The sequence below is a fragment of the Bemisia tabaci genome, chromosome 1 (assembly GCF_918797505.1).
Source record: "Bemisia tabaci chromosome 1, PGI_BMITA_v3".
NCBI lineage: Eukaryota > Metazoa > Arthropoda > Insecta > Hemiptera > Aleyrodidae > Bemisia > Bemisia tabaci.
In genome coordinates, this window is record NC_092793.1 from 43805499 (window position 1) to 43823345 (window position 17847).

Consider the following 17847-nt stretch of genomic DNA (forward strand, 5'->3'; position numbering starts at 1 on the left):
AGTCAGAAATTAAATTCCTATATGAATTTTATCCAGGAGTAATATACATCAATGGATTCATTATGACTTTGACTATCTAATTATAGCAAAATTTGCACAAATTAATATCGATGAAATTAAAAAATGTCGAAAAAACACGGACAGTCGTTGCTTTTCCCGTAAGCCGCCGTGATAAGAAATGCCGGTTGGTTCACACTTGGTATAAGTCAGAAATTAAATCCCAATATGAATATTATCCAGGAGTAATATACATCAATGGATTCATTATGGCTTTGACTACCTTTAAATAGCAAAATTTGCAAAAATTAATGCTGATTGAATTATGAAATACCTAAAAAACACAAGCAGTTCTTGATTTCTCCATAAGCCGCCGTGTTACAAAATGCCGTTGGGTTCGCAAATGGTTCACTATTTTCGGAGCACACGCGGCTCGGAAACGCCTGTTCATGGATTGGCTTCATCGCCGCTCCAGTACTTTGCGACTCTATTGTACTCTATGAGGCAGAAGCAGCGCGCTGCGGTGACGGGCCAGGAGATGGCCAAGAGAAGCGAGCTGCGATCGCGCAGCGAAGGGCTCGGACTCGGAACGTACCGCACTCCCCGCCTGCCTTGATTCCGCCGCTGAGCAGTGGCGCTTCGCTCAGCTGATCGCAAGCGACTCTCCAGCGCATGAGTTGGCCCGTGTTCAGGCCGCGCAGCGCGCTGCGCCACCTCCATCCTCTCTGCCGCTTTCCTACTTTCGTGGCTCTATACGTATTTCTGTCTCTTTCTCTTTCTGTTTTTAATGCAATTTACTTACTGAACACCTTATAAATTATATTTGCTAAAATGTAAAACATGTATTAGGTGTAATTTTCTTCTTTCTCTTGAAATCTTTGGGCAAGCAGTGCTTGCCTTGCTTATCCGGACCGCACGCCACTGAGAAAATAACTACTTTTGCCGTAATTTCAATAATATACGAGTTATTTCGGTTTTTCGGCCGAAAAACGCAAATTTCGGCCATTTTTTCAAGATGGCGGCTTTGGCTCGCCTCAGATTTGTTCGCAAATGTGAAATTCGGATTCAGCGATGAAAAATACATAAGAATAGTATATCAGAAAGTTTCCTCAGAAATTGTCTCTACTTAGCCCCTATTTGTGCTCTATTGACTGGACTAATCTGACTTGATGTAAACCTGCACGGGCCGGACACCAGATTTTCTATCCTGTCCAACCTTTTGTCAGTACCTATGTGTCAGTCTGAGTCTGACGTCATACTGACTCAGCTTACCATCAGAATAACCACTGACCACTGACACCGACAACGGACAGGTGCTTTATTACTGGAATCCGCCAATAGACACCCTCGTAAGATTAAAAGAAGCCAACAACTATAACAACTCATTTGAAGACTCACAGAGTCTCAAACACCCAGCTCGCTGATGATAGGTCTCGTTTGGCTATAGGTGAGTTTTACCTACTTACGTATAAAATCCAGATTCCGGAACTGTCCACCTCTGAACACCTTTTAATGTCTCAGTATCCATGACTGCAACTTTGACACTGGTTTTGTTATACGCTTCAGAGCATCCAGAGGTTGTAGGACCAAACCGCCCCTTAGCACCGCATGATGAGAACACATAAACTAAAGGAAAAATTCAAAATAATTTAATCAGAATCAGATTACAAGCTATCAATTGAGATCATGATCATCTCATCTGTTCAAAAAGTGACAAAGCTGTATTTTTTATTTAAGTGAAAAATAGAATGTTATCTATAGAGTTCCTACCAGTTTTTAACGAACATTTTTTTTTTTAAACCAAAAAGAGGCCGTAACTATTTTTCAATGCGTTTCTAGGACAAAAGTAACTTGAAAAAATAAAAAAAGACGATACGTGATTATCTGGTTGTCTCACAATGGCTGCCATTATCATAGACACCTGACAAAGTCACACGATTCCTGCACCACAATTACCTAAATGCAGAATTGTGATATACGTGAGTTTACATACTTAGCAGGCTAGTTTAGGGTGTTTTTCCCATGTTTTCGTGTTGTAAATTACTTACTGTTTTAGCTAAGAGAGAAGAAGAATTTTGTCAAAGAACACGTTTTCAATTCACAAGAGACATCAAGGTGTGTCCGAAGGAAAAAAAGGAAATCAAATTGACTGTACAGATAATTATACAAGATCACTGCCTGGCAATAGGTGGACATTATTTAGCCCAAAAACCATTAAAAACTATGCGCAATATTTTGAAAAACGACAATGCTATGACAACCTTGTAGTTTTTGGTTACTGTACAACTTAATCTGACATTTTGATAGATCTTGTGAGGTAGAATTAGTATTGGAGATAATGAAATTAGTAGGTACTCACAAGTTTTGTTCACAAAATCATCATGTGTATTTTCAGTTTTCAACAATCCTGTAAGAAAGAGAGAGAAAAGGCTCGATGTATAAACTTGATTTTTACAGACCAACGTAATTATTTGCATTGTATTGTAGTGTAACTGTTACTTTAATGATACCTAATAGGAATCATTGGTATTTGCAACACATTAAAAATAATAGTACCTAATAAATTATTAGCAAGTTTTTATACAGCACTCTGAAGGTATGAAAACAAATCTTTTTTCTTAGCTTTGGCAGAAAAAGTATTGATTTATAACTTCGTTAAAATTCTTCACAAATACGACATTAAATGAAATACTGACTCCTCCTGCTTGTCGTCTGCTAAACATGGCAACTGTGCCACATTGTTTGTTACGTTACGGTAAAAACGATACTTGAAAATGGAATTTAAAAATGCTACACAACATGAAAAAGTGACCATTCTTCAGATATAATAGGTATACATTTGCCGTAATATTTTTCTAAACTTTGGAGACGTTCTTATACAATTGTTGTTCGGAAAGTCTGGCGCATTTTGAGTTTTCCTCCAACTATTGATGCCACGCAAAATGAAATTAGACCGTCGAATGCGTGATACTCTCACACTCAGCTTCAACTAGAGCTGTAAAGTTTATTAAATCTGAGGCAACAGGACGCACAGGAGATCAATTTTTCCGCTCCCTCATCTGCGCGTTTCCTGCTGCTTCCAAGCGCGCATAACTAAGGATCAGAGACGGATCCATTCAGCTAACTTTTTTCTTATAAGTAAACAATTGACGCTGATTACTACCTGATTTTTTTCCTGATCCAAAGGGTCGCCCAGACTTACCGTACCAGGGTTCTTTTATCGGTAAGTTTAGGTCGTGCGAGATCTGGGACCGCGGGATCGAATAGAGAATCAACCCTAAGGATTCCGAATTTCTTGGTCCGAGAGTCCCCCCGGCTCCCCTTGGAGGAGGGTAAAAGGGGGGTCCGTACTTCAAAAGTCAAGGTAAAGGCCAACATTTTGAAATTATTTAATCTGAATCAGAGAGTACGGAATTTTTTAACTTACATCGACACCAAGAAATCCAAGATCGCCCCATCTGTCTCCAAAATACTGACCCCTAAAGGTGGGGGTCAGAGTTCCCTTTCATAAAATGCAAGTTCGCGAAATTGACGTAGAGATTCGGGAAAAAGAAGTTTTCTGGGTGAATAGACCCCAAGGAATCCGAATTGGAGGGTCCCGTTGGACCAAGAATCTTCTCTGATGGGGCTCAGGGGAAATCCCCCCCCCCCCCCGTCAAATTAACAAATTCAGGGTCCCCCTTGAGCGACATTAGAGAAGACTCTCTGGACAACGAGACCCTCAATTTCAGATTCTTGGGGTCTTTTACCCATGAAAACTTCTTTTTTCCGGGTCTCTATAACATTGCATGTTTACAAAGGGGGCTCTGTCCCTATTTGACCTTTAGGGGTCAGTATTTTGGATTTCTTGGTGTCGATGTAACTTAAGAAATTCCGCACTCTCTGATTCAGATTTAAAAATTTCAAAGTTTTAACCTTTACCTTGACTTTTGAAGTACGGACCCCCCTTTTACCCTTCCCCAAGGGGAGCCGGGGGGACTCTCGGACCAAGAAATTCGGATTCCTTAGGGTTGATTCCCCATTCGATCCCGTGGTCCTGGACTATGTACGACCTAAAATAACCGAAAAAAATCCTGGTACGGTAGGTCTGGGCCACCCTGTATATGTATAGGGCACCGACTACATTATGTAACTTATTTTCCTGGTTACCTGTTAATGAATCTCTCTAGATCGATATGATCACTCTTTTTAAAAGCCACCCCAGTAGCGGGCCGCGAATTGAGCTTCTTCGAATAAAACGTATGATACCTGAACCTACCTTTGCCCGTTATTTTTACAGCATTTTTTCAACAGTTTTAAAAACGCTTTGCTTAGCAATCCAAAATAGTTGGCGGAGTTTCTTAAATAAGGGTTTGGTAACTGCAAGATAATACCTACCCACCCACATGTCGTAGCTCAACTAACAACCAGGTACTTATACTTTTAGAAGAGGCTTTTTCTTGGAAAGTTCTGGACCATCTCTAAAGCCTGGACTTGGCTCTCCTAGATGATCATCTACATTCCCAAAATTGAATAAATCACTTGGTGCACTTGGCAAATGCAGACTGACGAAGAAGTGTAAGGGGTCATTAAATAAAAGGTTCAAAAACCAACCAGCATAGTTTTCCGAAGCAGAGATCCATGAGCTCATGACACCACTCAAGAAATGTTTGAAGCTTCAGGGTGATTGTGTGAAAAAGTAGGTAGGTATAACTTTTAAGAGCGAGGATCAATATCTGTTGCTTCTCTACAATACAATATTATTTTTACGTCGAGATTTATCAAAGTTATCGCGCGCTTGGGCCTGGACGTAGTGGGAAACACGCTGTCGGCGCCAGCGCAGGAAATTTGATCGCCTAGACGTTTTGCTGATTCAAATTTAAAACAAGCAGTGAACTCCACCACAATGTGTTGATAAGGCGCGTCATTAACTCGCATATATCAACCCCATTAGCTTTCATTTACAGAGATTTCAAAATGGGCAAGCAGCACAGAATTCACGATCCACACCGCGAGGTCAACGACGCACCTTGACGAGACCGTGTATAGGTATTGTGAATGTAGAAATGCCATTCGAACGAGTTTAAGTTTTTTGATCGGCCTCAAATAAAGTCTTATCAGATTCTTGAAGAAAAATGCTACGGAATAATTTAAGCGAAGAAAGGAAAAATTCTGTCGAACTCCTGAAAGATAAAGTCGATTTAAAGGTATGGGGCTAAAATACCCAAATCACCGGTAGTATAAATCCCGTTATATTCAAAAGAAATTAACTCGATATAAATGCAATTGCATTAAATATGTCTTGATTTCGTTATTTTAAACGTCTTTCAATGCAAATAAGTTCAACCATGTCCATGCTTTATTCATTCATGAATAATTGAAAGTAAGCAATCTACATCCCGAAAATCTACGGATTTGCCGTAAAAAATCGCAGAAACCTTATATACCAGGTCGACGTACCCACTCGTTAAATTTACAAATCAATTTCGTGAGTGCACATATGTAAAAGTCAATAGGTATGCTATAGTCATTTTAGGTGCATTTATTTTTCATGAAACAATAATAAGTAAATTCAATCCTGAAAAACCTTCAATTTTCCGTATAAAATCGAAAAAATCAAAATATGTCGGCTTCCTGACATGAAAATTAGAATCTACATGTAAAATTACTTATGTATCGATATGTTGAACAGAAACCATTTGTGGACACAGTCAGAAATCCGCGGCAACATCAATTTATAACAGGAAAAGGACAAAAATTAGATTTTAGCCGCTTTGCCCGCCTCTCCTCGTAATTTACAAACCGTTCCTATACTCATCTCAAAATTTTTCTTAGAGAGCTTTGGGTTATTATCGGCTTCCATTTAAAACCCGGTTCGATGGCCGAATCGGCTGCCCAAAAAGCAAGCCATTTTTGAGAGGTTCTATGAGAAATGCGTGATATTATCTGCTCTCAGGAAATCACCTCATGGCTAAAATTGGTGGTATAAATATTTGAGCGCTTAAAATAATCGTATTTAAGAAAATAAGGCATTTAACTACGGAGTTAATTCTTTCTTAATAATATAACGGGATTTCTTACCGGTGATTTAGCTATTATAGCCCCAGAATACTTTTAAAGCGTCTTTATTTTCCGGAATCTCGACGGAATTTTTTTCTTCTTCTTGTTTCGGCTTAAACGACTCAAGAGACGCTGTAGTTAAAAAATATAAAGAATTTCCGATTTGGACACGTAAAAAATGTTTAACTCGTTCAGGCACACCGTGTATTGTATGGAGTACAGCTGCTATTCGACCCTTTTCTTCAGGTGAAAATTATTACAAGGAAGCCCCTTGCAAGAGTCGAATTTTTGAAAGTACCCCCAATTTTTTCTCCGTTATATAATTGAATTGCTTGTCAAATTCTGAGGTCAATTATATTTAATTATATAATTTATTCATTTCTTTTTTCCCCCTTCATTTTATTTTTTGTATCGAGATGTCGAGGTTTTGTTGATTTCTTCGGATTTCGAATACTGTAACTTCTCTTCTATTCGGCCGATTTTTATGAATGAGGCCTCTTTTCATTCGTGTTTTAACGGAGAGTAAGGAAAAAATTGCTGAATACACGCGAAACAATTTTTTTGGAAATTTGGATGAATCCTAGCGTGACGGTGAAATGGTTAATCAAGCTTAGGTAATAGGGCCGCAACCCGGGCTATTGTTTCTTCTCAAGACGCCGATGCAGTGGTTTGGAGCGTGGGGAAGGGGTACGTGGATTCCTGTATGAGCGCTGTTTAGCAAATGGTCTAATGAGTCTCGAGGCTCATCACAGATTGCACTTACGGCTGCCCTGGCTGGCCCTGGCTATCAGAGCAGTGGTACTAAATTTTGAAAAAGCATAACAGGGGTGTAGAAATCTGTCAAATCAACGTTTTGAACAAAACGAAGGAGTGAAATTCTCATTCGAAGAGTGCTGAACTCCTCAGCCATCCTCGAATTACTTCGTTTGCTTTTGCTTATAAATGCATATTTTAAATTAGCGCGGAGCAGTCTTAGGTTTTTTTTTTTAAATAAAAAACCAAGTAACGTAGACTCTCGGCATTCATTGCACATAAACAAGAAAACCCCAGAATAACAAAAAAATTGTAATCATAATTACTGACGGTTTAGTAAACTTTTTACACGCTTTGGAAAACCGAAGACGTTCGCGCCGGTCACTTTCCGGTAAGGAACTAAGGGACTCGGTTATTGTATCGAGTAGGGGGTCAAGACGATCGCAAAGGCGATATACTACTTATACCAACGCGCCAAAACTATATATCCAAGTAGGTATAGCTGAAAGTATCACGCATTCAACAATTTAGTCGGATTTTTTCTAGCATCAATTGTTGCTGAGAAAATTTAAAACGTTCGGGACTTTCCGTACAACCTTCGTGCTTTCAGTTTAATCATATATCATTGAAGATTAACCATACGAAAGAAGCAGTGTTGCACTCTTCAAAAAGAAAATTTATTTTACACGAGTAGATGAATCTGACTTAAAGGTAAGAGTTTTCTCAAAAGGAATCTTAAAGAACGATTTGGTGACATTTTTTGGAACTTCTGGCTTAAGTAATCTGGTGAGAGATACAGTGCCCTGCATTGGCCCCTCCACTAGGCGTGAGCTAGAGGAAAAAATAACATGTTTTCTCTTCAAAATGTTACATGGAGAACAATTCACACCATAGGAAATCAACTCTGATGCGAGATATTAGAAAGTATTTAACACATCATTATCATCATTTATACTGAGCACTCTCATTCAAAACCAGTTTAAGAGGTTTCCATTATCTATGAATGCAGCACAGTTAGCATAATATTGAGCCAAGATATTATGATTTATAGTGCTAAGAACAGAAAATTCCTAAACAATACGGAAGTGTACCCAATGACTTGGAAAAAATTTCTTGAAAAAAATTCAAATTTGAAAATTAATACCTTTAATAGAGCCTGCTTTTTCATAGTTGTAGCCGTTCAGATCTTTCTCGGTAACTCCTAAAATAAAACAGAATAAATGTAACTGATTTTGAGCATACATTTCGAGGAAATAATTCTGCTACTTGCAAAGTAAACTTGAACCGTGGTACCTACAACAAATCTAGGACCAAAAATTAGCAGAAGATGAACCTATACATTTGGCTGGCCACAGAAACATCTCCTGAAATCTTTTCTTCAGATCGACATGAAATGTCTCTCTCAATGAGTCTGTTGCACACTAGAGATACATCCAAATAAAAACACTCTTTCATGGTACAAATGCACTAAATCCACGTTGGGCACGAAAAAAAAGTCTGAAATGCATTCCTTTGTGCCCAATCTGCGTAGTTTATGTGACACGTTTTTTAAAGTTTCCCGCGTTTGCGGGCAGGTTTTCTCAGTCATTGCCGACCAGGTTTGCAGACAAAGGGTCAGGAAAACCAATCTGATCGTGAGTAAACAAACGATTTCACTCACTTTATATGTATATTGTACCTATGATTTCAATCGTTTTCAAGAGTTTGTTTCCTTTTTTTATTATTTTTCAAAAACATAAAAGCTTTTAATCAATTGAAATCTTACGTAAGGAGAGTTTATAACAATCCGTGAGATTGTTTGATAGGTTTAGTTCCTTTCCGGGCAAACCTGACTGCCGGCCACCACGAGAAACTGCCCGCATGTGCGGAAAATTTGAACAGTTGAATTGTTACAAACCAGGCAGATTGTACGCTAAGGAGTGGATTACAGACTTTTTTGGTGTGTCCAACGTGCGATTCTCGAGTAAAATTACCCTTAAATATTTTATTCAATTGGCTGTGTCTTTTACGAAAAACAGACCCTTTTAAACGAAATTTTAGAGCGAGTAAAGGCTGCGCATATGTGAAAGTACTTACTAATTAAAAATCAAATATGATATTAGACTAGCACTGGATCCAGACTACTCTACAGGAATAGAAAATGCAAAAACCTTTGAAGAGTTTCAAAATGAAAATCTAGTTATGTTATATAAAATGAAACTAAGGGGGAGAGTTCAGCCTAGAGATGGTCTATTAGAACAGATTCGTTAGAGTCTAAACAAAATACCTAGTCTAAAAACCAGCTGCACTGGCGCCACTACTCCGGCACGCTTGAAACATTTTTAAAACAGTTATGGCCGCCCTCGTAACTGATTGGGCAACATCCTGTGTGATGCCTGTGGCCGTTGCGCCTGCGCCCCGCAAAAAACGCAGAAAATTTTGCTCTATCGACTTGTGCAGAAGAAATTTTAATTTGACTCCACTGTTGCCACGTTTTGGCCATTTTTTTAATTTTTGTAATTATTTAGAATCACGTTACCGCCTAATAGTGTGTTTGCAGTTGGTTGGGATTGAATCAAAACCTGTCGGTATTATTGTTCGTTTGATTCCGAGATATCGACATTGTATCGAGATCAAGATCAATGGATCTAGATCCCTTGCCAAAACTACTCATCAGACCGCTTGGGTGATTCAGTAGCTTTAAATTTCGATATCTCGTTATTGTCGGGCACCAGTGCCGTTGCAAGGAGATAGAAGAAACCATCGATTCGATAAATCGACAATTCCAACCACAGAGGAAGGCTGAACGTGATTTAATGAGTGATACATTTTTTTGTGATTGCGGCGGCGGTTTCCTTGAAAACTAGCAACCCCGCCTCTACGTGAATTCCAACGGAAATCAGGCAATGTTGTGAACATCATGTCGGAAATGGTCAGTTTAGGTTAAAAAATGTAACTGGACGTGATTAAATGAGTACTACTTTCAATTGTGATCGTAGCGGTGGTTTTCATTGAAAACCGGCAACACCACCGCTACTTGAATTCCTAAAAATCATGTGAAAATTTCAAAAAAGCGCAAAACATGTACTGACTTTTCGAATTTTGTTTGGTCTAGGCGTTTTGCTTTAACATGGAGTCGCGAAACGTACCTAAACGAGCATCAACATCGGGCGTCGGGCAATTTTCCGAATTTTCAAATCGCTATAACTCGTGTTCCCTAAGTCTCTCACAAAAGTATAACATATCAATGGATGCGGACTCAAACGAACAATAATACCAACAGGTTTTTATTCAATCCCGACCAACTGCAAACACACTATTAGGCGGTAACGTGATTTTAAATAATTACAAAAATTAAAAAAATGGCCAAAACGTGGCAACAGTGGAGTCAAATTAAAATTTCTTCTGTACAAGTCGATAGAACAAAATTTTCTGCGTTTTTTGGTATAAATGCGAGCTCTGTAACTGCATTTTTGCGAAAGTTATGGACTTTTGAAGGTTACGACTTTAAAAAAATGGCAACGCTGCTTCCCTGGGGTTCCTGCAAAAACGGAGCTAGGGATAAGCCTCTCTCAGCTAGTACTATCAGCCCACAAAGTTTCGTACATTCCGGGCTGGGTACATTTTTCGCCTATATGAATAACCCTCTTTTTAAAAACGAACAAATATACTTGTAATCAAAATATTCTAGTTATCCGTTCTAATCGAAGTTAAATCCCGGTTTTTCGGCCCCCTTCTCATAGCTCGGTTTAGATCAATCTGTAAGGTCTTCGGCTAGTGTTAGGAAGGCCCCAGGCTCAATCCCCGATGAAGGTAAAACAATTCTTCCCTTCGATAACTCTAACATGGACTCCCTATGATTCATTTAATTTTATTTTTCACGATTTCGAAAATTATTTCCTTAAATAATCCTTTGGGGTGCCTCCTTTCCCCCAACCACCCTGCCTAGGATTCTCCATGAGGCTGATTTCCATGAAGTTGGTTTCCATGCCATAGGCGCGTGAAAATGTTTCCGTCCCAATTTTCCATGCGGCTGATTTCCATGCAAATTTTGCATGGAACATTTTTTACCAGGGCCTTCAATATTCTAGCACTAATTTCCGAGTCATTTATACAGCGTCATCCGCATCCTGCGCGATCACCACCTGGTGATACAAACAGCAAAACAGAGTATAGTATACAATGTGTCTGTATCATTTAGAGGAACGCCCATGCCATTCTTTTTCCACTCTTTTAAAACATGTTCAAGAAAGATCTTAAAATAATGTAGGTGATAGACATGTTGTCATTGACTACATCTTCACCGAATGGAACGAAGAACTTGCAACCAATCCGGCGTCCGGTTCTTCCATTTAAATCGCCTATAACTGCCGATAACTTCCCTTGAGATTCCAAAATTTTAAGATTTCATCTTTCAGGAGCTCAAAGAACTGGTCTTTAGCTGCAACTGGCGCATCATTGTTGATACTGTACACTCCAAGGAGGGTTATCTTGTGACCATACACAGTAAGGTTAATTTTGACGATTCGTTGGTTGATTGATTCCCAAGAAGTTATACATTATTTACGCAAGTCGTTCCGAACCAAAATCGCCACTCCTTGCTGGGCCCGCTGATCTTTGCTTACGCCACTAAAGAACATATCATGGTATCTCAAACTTTTAGAGTCGTATCCTTTTTCCTTTGTTTCTGTAATTACTGCTATGTTAACGCTATTTTTTTATCTCCGAAACAACCTCCATCAGTTTCTTGGAAAAACCTTGGACATTCCTCCTCCCAAATAGGTACCATTGTCCTTTTGCGTAATTTTTGTTGAAGTATCCGTTTTGTCCGTTGTTCACTTAGGCATAAATAATTAGATCGTTTAACATTGGTTAGGTTTTACAGATATCGGGGAGTTAGCCCGATGACCCAACCCCCATCGAGGACCAGCGTTAGAATTCGGAGTGCGCTCCCGTATGTTGGCTGCCTTCTTTACGGCTAGGAACCCAAATTGTCCCTTCTTGGGTGCCTCATACGCCTTGAAGCCGGTGACCATCTCCAAAGCCCCTTTGAGGCAGGGGTTACCGGCTGGGGTCTGCAAGATTGCTGACCCCGTAATAATACAGTCCCCCATACGGTAATAAAAATACATCTTAAAAATGTCTCCTATGTGTGATACATTACTTCTTATGTATTTCATACTGCTGTAGAAGGGTTCGGTGCTGTAACAAATTTTGGAGGCCATTTTCGGGCTTTTCAGCTCAAATTACTTGAGAATCGATGTATCACACATGAGGAAAATTTGTTGCATTTCCCTGGAAGTGGGAGCAGTTCGGAAAAACTTTTGGCCCGGAAAAATCGGACCTTTACGAACTGGAGGGAGGGGGGGTGGAGTTGTCAGAGATTTGTGAAGGTCAAATTCGAGTTCAGAGGCTCTTAATACAGTAGGAGAGATCGAAAGAAAATCTGGGAAAATTTCTAAAACTCCTTACAACAGGAAATTCATCGGAGAATACATTAAAAGAACGTTTTCCGCGGAAAATCGACTGTTCCGGAAACATTATGGGTGATAAGAAAATCTGAGATCATACTTGGATTCAGCAGTTCGAAACAAATGAGAATTAATGTATCACACATTGGAGACATTTTTAAAATGTATTTTTAATACAATTTGGGTCCGCGACTGCTTTTACGCAATTTTAGACTCGGAAAAATCAGCTTTACAGGAAAACTGGAGGGTGATAAAAAACAAAAAGGTCATAATAGGATTCAGTAGCTCAAGATACATAAGAATCATCCTACCTCGGGTCCAGGAGAATTTATAAAAATAAATTGCATGCATGACAAATATTCGTCAAATTTGCTCATTTTCCCGAGAAAAAGTCGCTTTTCCGAAAAATTTAGAGGTGAACGGGAAAATTAAAGGCCACTTTTGGACTCAACAGCTCAGAACACATCGAAAAGGTCACACCGTTGCTGAGAAACATTTTTGCTACATTCTGCAGGAAATTACGGTAGGAAAAACACAAAGAATGGAAATTTTTCGGTGTAAAACCGGCTTTTCCGGAAAATTGGAGGGTCATGGAAGAAATGGAAGTCATATTCGGATTCAGCGCCTCAAAATACGTTAGGATCACCTTATCTCATCCAAGAGGCATTTTTTTTTCATTTTTTTCCCTGTTGAACAATGATATCCAATTCCCGCATTAAGTTACCATTTTGAAGGCTGCCATTTTGTGAAGGACTGTATTTCCCGGAAATTTATTGAAAGAATCGTGTTTTTCGTCCCAAAAAACCTCTGAGCACCGACTTTCGTGCCAATCCGTTTGTATTAACAGGCATGCCAAATTTCCACCATTTTGAGCTTGGACCAGTCGCCCTTTTGTCGAAGATGATCATTTTGACCCGCGGTTTGCGCCAAAAAAAAAAAAAAAATTTAGTATCTTTCGAACGAGAAGGTATCTTACAAAAGGGGCGGTTGCCATTTGAAAGAAAAATTGAACCCTCCTCTTTTAGGTGAGCCGCCCCCCAATTTTTTTTTTTTTGGGGGGGAGGCAAAAGATTGCTACTTCAGATCTTGGTACATCCCAAAGTTTCAATCTTCTACCCTAATTAGGAAAAAAGTTACTGGGGGTGGTGGGTGACTTTCGAATAACCCTGTGATTTGATTTCAGAACGGACGGCCGGGAACGGCAGAAGGGCAAAGTAAGTGAAACAAAGGAATGCTCCTTTGCTACAGATCATCTAAATCAACGGAACGCTCTGTTCCATTCATTTTGTTTCAGTCTTGGCGAGAAGTGTGAAATGGGATGCCAATTTTCATATTTGGTTTATATTGGTCCAGTCACTCTGAGGTCTCCAATTTTCTACCAAGACTGAAACGAAACAAACGAAACGCAACATTTTGTCGATTTTGGGTGCTTGAACAGAGGAAGAGCATACATTCATACCTCGGCAGTAGGGTACCTCCCTTTTAACCCTTAACTTGCTCGTTACTTCTATCTACCCTAGGTGATAAAGTTGTGAATTCTCCCATTGAAACAGGGTAAATGTTTTAATTTTTTTTTTCTAAGTATATTCGGAAGACCTACGGGACCTAATTTCATTATTTTGGCAGCTATTAATGGAAGAGACCCTGGTTAATGCCGCTCTATACAGGGAGATCCAAAAGTCTCTTCCACCCCCTCTAACTTTTTACCTTATTGAGCTGATGATTTGAAACTTGGGGGATGTTCCAAGGTGAGAGGGAGCTACTTTTTGGCACCCCTAAAATTTTCAGGGAACCCCTCTTGGGGGGGGGGGCAACGGACCTAAACTTTTAATGTTCCAATAGGAAGACCCCTTTTGTGATAGCTCGTTTGAAAGAGCATAAAAAAAGAAAACATTTCGCGCAAATCCGAAGTCGATGTCTCAAACCGTTTCAAAATGGCGGCCAGTTAAAGTTCAAAATGACCGAAAATTCACACCGGTTATTTGTCGATGGATTTGCGCGAAAATAGATAAACAGGGATACTTTGACAAGAGAAAAAGGAATTTGACGTTATTTTTAAAAAACCGAAATTTTCAAAATGGCCGATGGTTACAGTTCAAAACGACTGAAAATTGTTTTTTTTTTTAGAAATCTAAGTTCAAATGTGTTAATCTTATGCCAAAATACCCTCAAATTCCAAGTTGTAGGCAAATCAATCGGCAAAAAACCGAGGTGGTAATTTTCGGCCATTTTGAACTTTGACCAGTAGCCATTTTGAAAAGTTCGATTTTTTTTAAAAAATCTAACTTCAAAGGGTACATATCCCGGGATAAGCATGTCAAAATGCCCTTGTGAACGGATTTTTATTTTAACCATTTTAAGTCATCAAGGGTGTCCTAAAACTTAAGTTTAAGGGAATTTTAGCCCCCCAACCCCCTCCGCCCCCCTCAGACCCCCAAAAACCGCTTTTTGGGGCTATTTTCGAGTCTGCGAACGTCTTTTCCTCATAACTTCCGTAATTTCTAATAGAATTGAACCAAAATTTGTCAGAATCTACATCAATTAGCTTAGTTTTTGTAGAAAAAAATTCATTATCATCGGATAATATTTTAGCTTTTAAAAAAATCGTAAAATATTTTAAAAAAATCAGTTTTTTCCTTTTTTCGCGCTAGGTGACATATGGAAACGAGGACGCAAACAAAAATTGTCTCTCTTCTTAAGTTATACATCCAATTAGATACAGAAAAAATTTCGTGTTGATCGGAGTGGTGCGCCATACTTAAAAACGCAATTTTCTAACCTCAAAACGGCCAAAATGCCACCATAGCCTCCTTTGATGACTATAGGCGTGGATAAATGTAGAGAAAAACACGAGACCGTGTATTGTGAATCTAGAAAGCTATTCGAACAAATTTAAGTTTTTTGATCTGTCTCAAGCAAAATCTTATCAGATTCTTGAAGAAAAGTGCTACGGAAAAATTTAAGCGAAGAAAGGAAAAATTCTGTCGAACTCCTAGAAGATAAAGTCGATTTAAAGGTATTTTGGGGCTAAAATACCCAAATCACCGGTATTATAAATCCCGTTATATTATTGAAAAGAAATTGACTCGATATAAATGCAATTGTATTAAATATGTCTTGATTTTGTTATTTTAAACGCCTTTTCATGCAAAGAAGCTCAACCATGTCCATGCTTTATTCATTCATGAATTGAATGTAAGCAATCCACATCCCGAAAATATACCGATTTGCCGTAAAAAATCGCAGAAACTTGATATACCAGGTCGATGTACCACTCTTTGAATTTACCAATCAATTTAGTGAGTGCACGTATGTGAAAGTCAAAATGCTATAGTCATTTTGGGTGCATTCATTTTTCATGAAACAATTGTTAGTAATTTCAATCCCGAAAAACCATAAATTTTCCGTATAAAATCGAAAAAATCAAAATATGTCGACTCCCTGACGTGAAAATTAAATTCTACGTATGAAAATACTTATGTATCGATACGCTGAACAGAATGCTCGCATCTCCTCGTAATTTACAAACCGTTCCTATACTCATCTCAAAATTTTTCTCAGAGCTTTGTGTTGTAATCAGCTTCCATTTAAACTCCGGTTTGATGGCCGAATCGGCTGCCCAAAAAGCAAGCCATTTTTGAAGGGCTCTATGAGAAATTCGTGATATTATCAGCTCTTAGGAAATCACCCCATGGGTAAAATTGCTGGTATAAATTTTCGAGTGCTTAAAATAATTGCATTCAAGAAACTAAGGCATTAAACTATGGAGTCAATTTCGTTTTAATAATATAACGGGATTTACTTGTCCTCAGGTCAAAACTCATACAAGGAAGCCCCGTGCAAGAGGCTAATTTTTTGTAATTTCACTCAATTTTTTCTCCTTTTAATAATTGAATTGCTTGTCACATTCTGAGGTCAATCATATTAAATTGTAATTTATACATTTCTTTTTTCCCCCTTCATTTTATTTTTTGTTTGGAGAAGTTTTGTTGATTTCTTCGGATTTCGAATACTATAACTTCTCTTCTATTTGGCCGATTTTTATGAATGAGACCTCTTTTAATTCGTGTTTTAACGGAGAGGAAGGAAAAAATTGCTAAAAACTCGCTAAACAATTTTTTTTTGAAAATTGGACGAATCCTAGCGTGACGGTGAAATGGTTAATGAAGCGTAAGTAATTGGGCGAGGGGCTGAGGATCGTCGCTTGGCGACCGTCATTAGCTATTGTTCGTCGAGACGCCGACGCAGTGAGCAGGAGCGTGGGGAAGAGAAGGGTAAGTGGATTCCTGTATGAGCCACGTTTAGCTAATGGTCTAATGAGTCTCGAGGCTCATCACAGATTGCACTTACACAGATTGCACTATCAGAGCACGGCTACCAACTTTTGAAAAGTATAACCGAGGTTACAGATCTGTCAAAGCAACGTTTTGAACAAAACGGAGGAGTTAAATTCTCATTCCGAGAGTGCCGACCTGCTCAGCCATCCTCGAATCAATTCGCTTGATTCTTCTTATATATGCATATTTTAAATCAGCGCGTCGCATTCTTAGGCTTTTTTTAAAAAAACCAAGTAACATCCGGTTTTATCGTCTCGCCTCTTAAGTGATCCACTTAAGTACCTTGAGCAAAAATTTCGAGTTGATCAGAGTGGTGCGCAACACCCAAGCACGCAATTTTCTAACCTCAAAACGGCCAAATTGCCCATTTCGGCGCCCATTATCACTCCGCGTGAAAAAATAAGAAGAGGGACATCCAATTTTATTGTCCTACCTCATAAATTAGACATTTAAGTACATTAAGTCGAAATTTCGTGTCGATCAGAGTGGTGCGCAACACCCGAACACGCCGTTTTCTAACCCCAAAACGGCCAAATTGCCCATTTCGGCACCCATTATCACTCCAAGTGAAAAAATAAGAAGAGGGACATCCAATTTTATTGTCCTACCTCATAAATTAGACACTTTAGTACATTTAGTCAAAATTTCGTATCGATCAGAGTGGTGCGCAACACCCGAACACGCCGTTTTCTAACCTGAAACCTCCCAAAAGTCCAGCAAAACTTACAAATGTTTCGTGAGTTATACCTAAGCCGCATGCCATAAGCATTGACGGAATTGCAGGTTATTCTTGTGATTGTGCTAATGGCCTTAGAACAGTCGGCTGCTGTTCGCATGTTGCAGCAATGATTTATTATCTATTACATGGTAGGCATGCATCAAGTATCTGTCGCCCTGCCGAAAAATTAACATACTTATTCGAAATCGATAATATAATTCCAATCATAAATGAGGACAGCGATGAAGACTAAAAATCTTAGCCTTTTGTTTTCAATTTTACTGGCCCTTTTTTATTTCTTCTTCTTTTTCTGTTGGTCCTGATTACAGTAAATATAAAATATCTTCTTTTTTTAATAACATAGCTAGCGTAGTTTCCCTTCCAGTATACATAATTATATTCTGTAACTCGGTGCCATTTTATATGTTATTCATACTTAGTATGAATATGTATAAATATAATATGCCCGTCCTCTTTTTCAAACTCTGTCCCGGACCCTGCATATTTTCCAGCCAGTTGCGAACTCTACTTCCCGCTTTGGAAAAATTCCAGG

At 38.9% G+C, this 17847-nt stretch overlaps 1 protein-coding gene across 8 annotated transcripts in view; it reads right to left on the minus strand.

Moving 5' to 3' along the window:
- Alk (Anaplastic lymphoma kinase) overlaps positions 1-17847 on the minus strand; it is a 374422-nt gene that overhangs the window by 185822 nt on the left and 170753 nt on the right. For all 8 annotated transcript variants that reach the window (XM_072301305.1, XM_072301308.1, XM_072301306.1 and 5 more), the window contains 3 exons: positions 7934-7990; positions 2357-2404; positions 1464-1623 (listed from right to left, as the gene is read on the minus strand). In XM_072301305.1, coding sequence (XP_072157406.1) covers positions 1464-1623; positions 2357-2404; positions 7934-7990 — 265 coding nt within the window. The remainder of the gene's footprint in view (positions 1-1463; positions 1624-2356; positions 2405-7933; positions 7991-17847) is intronic.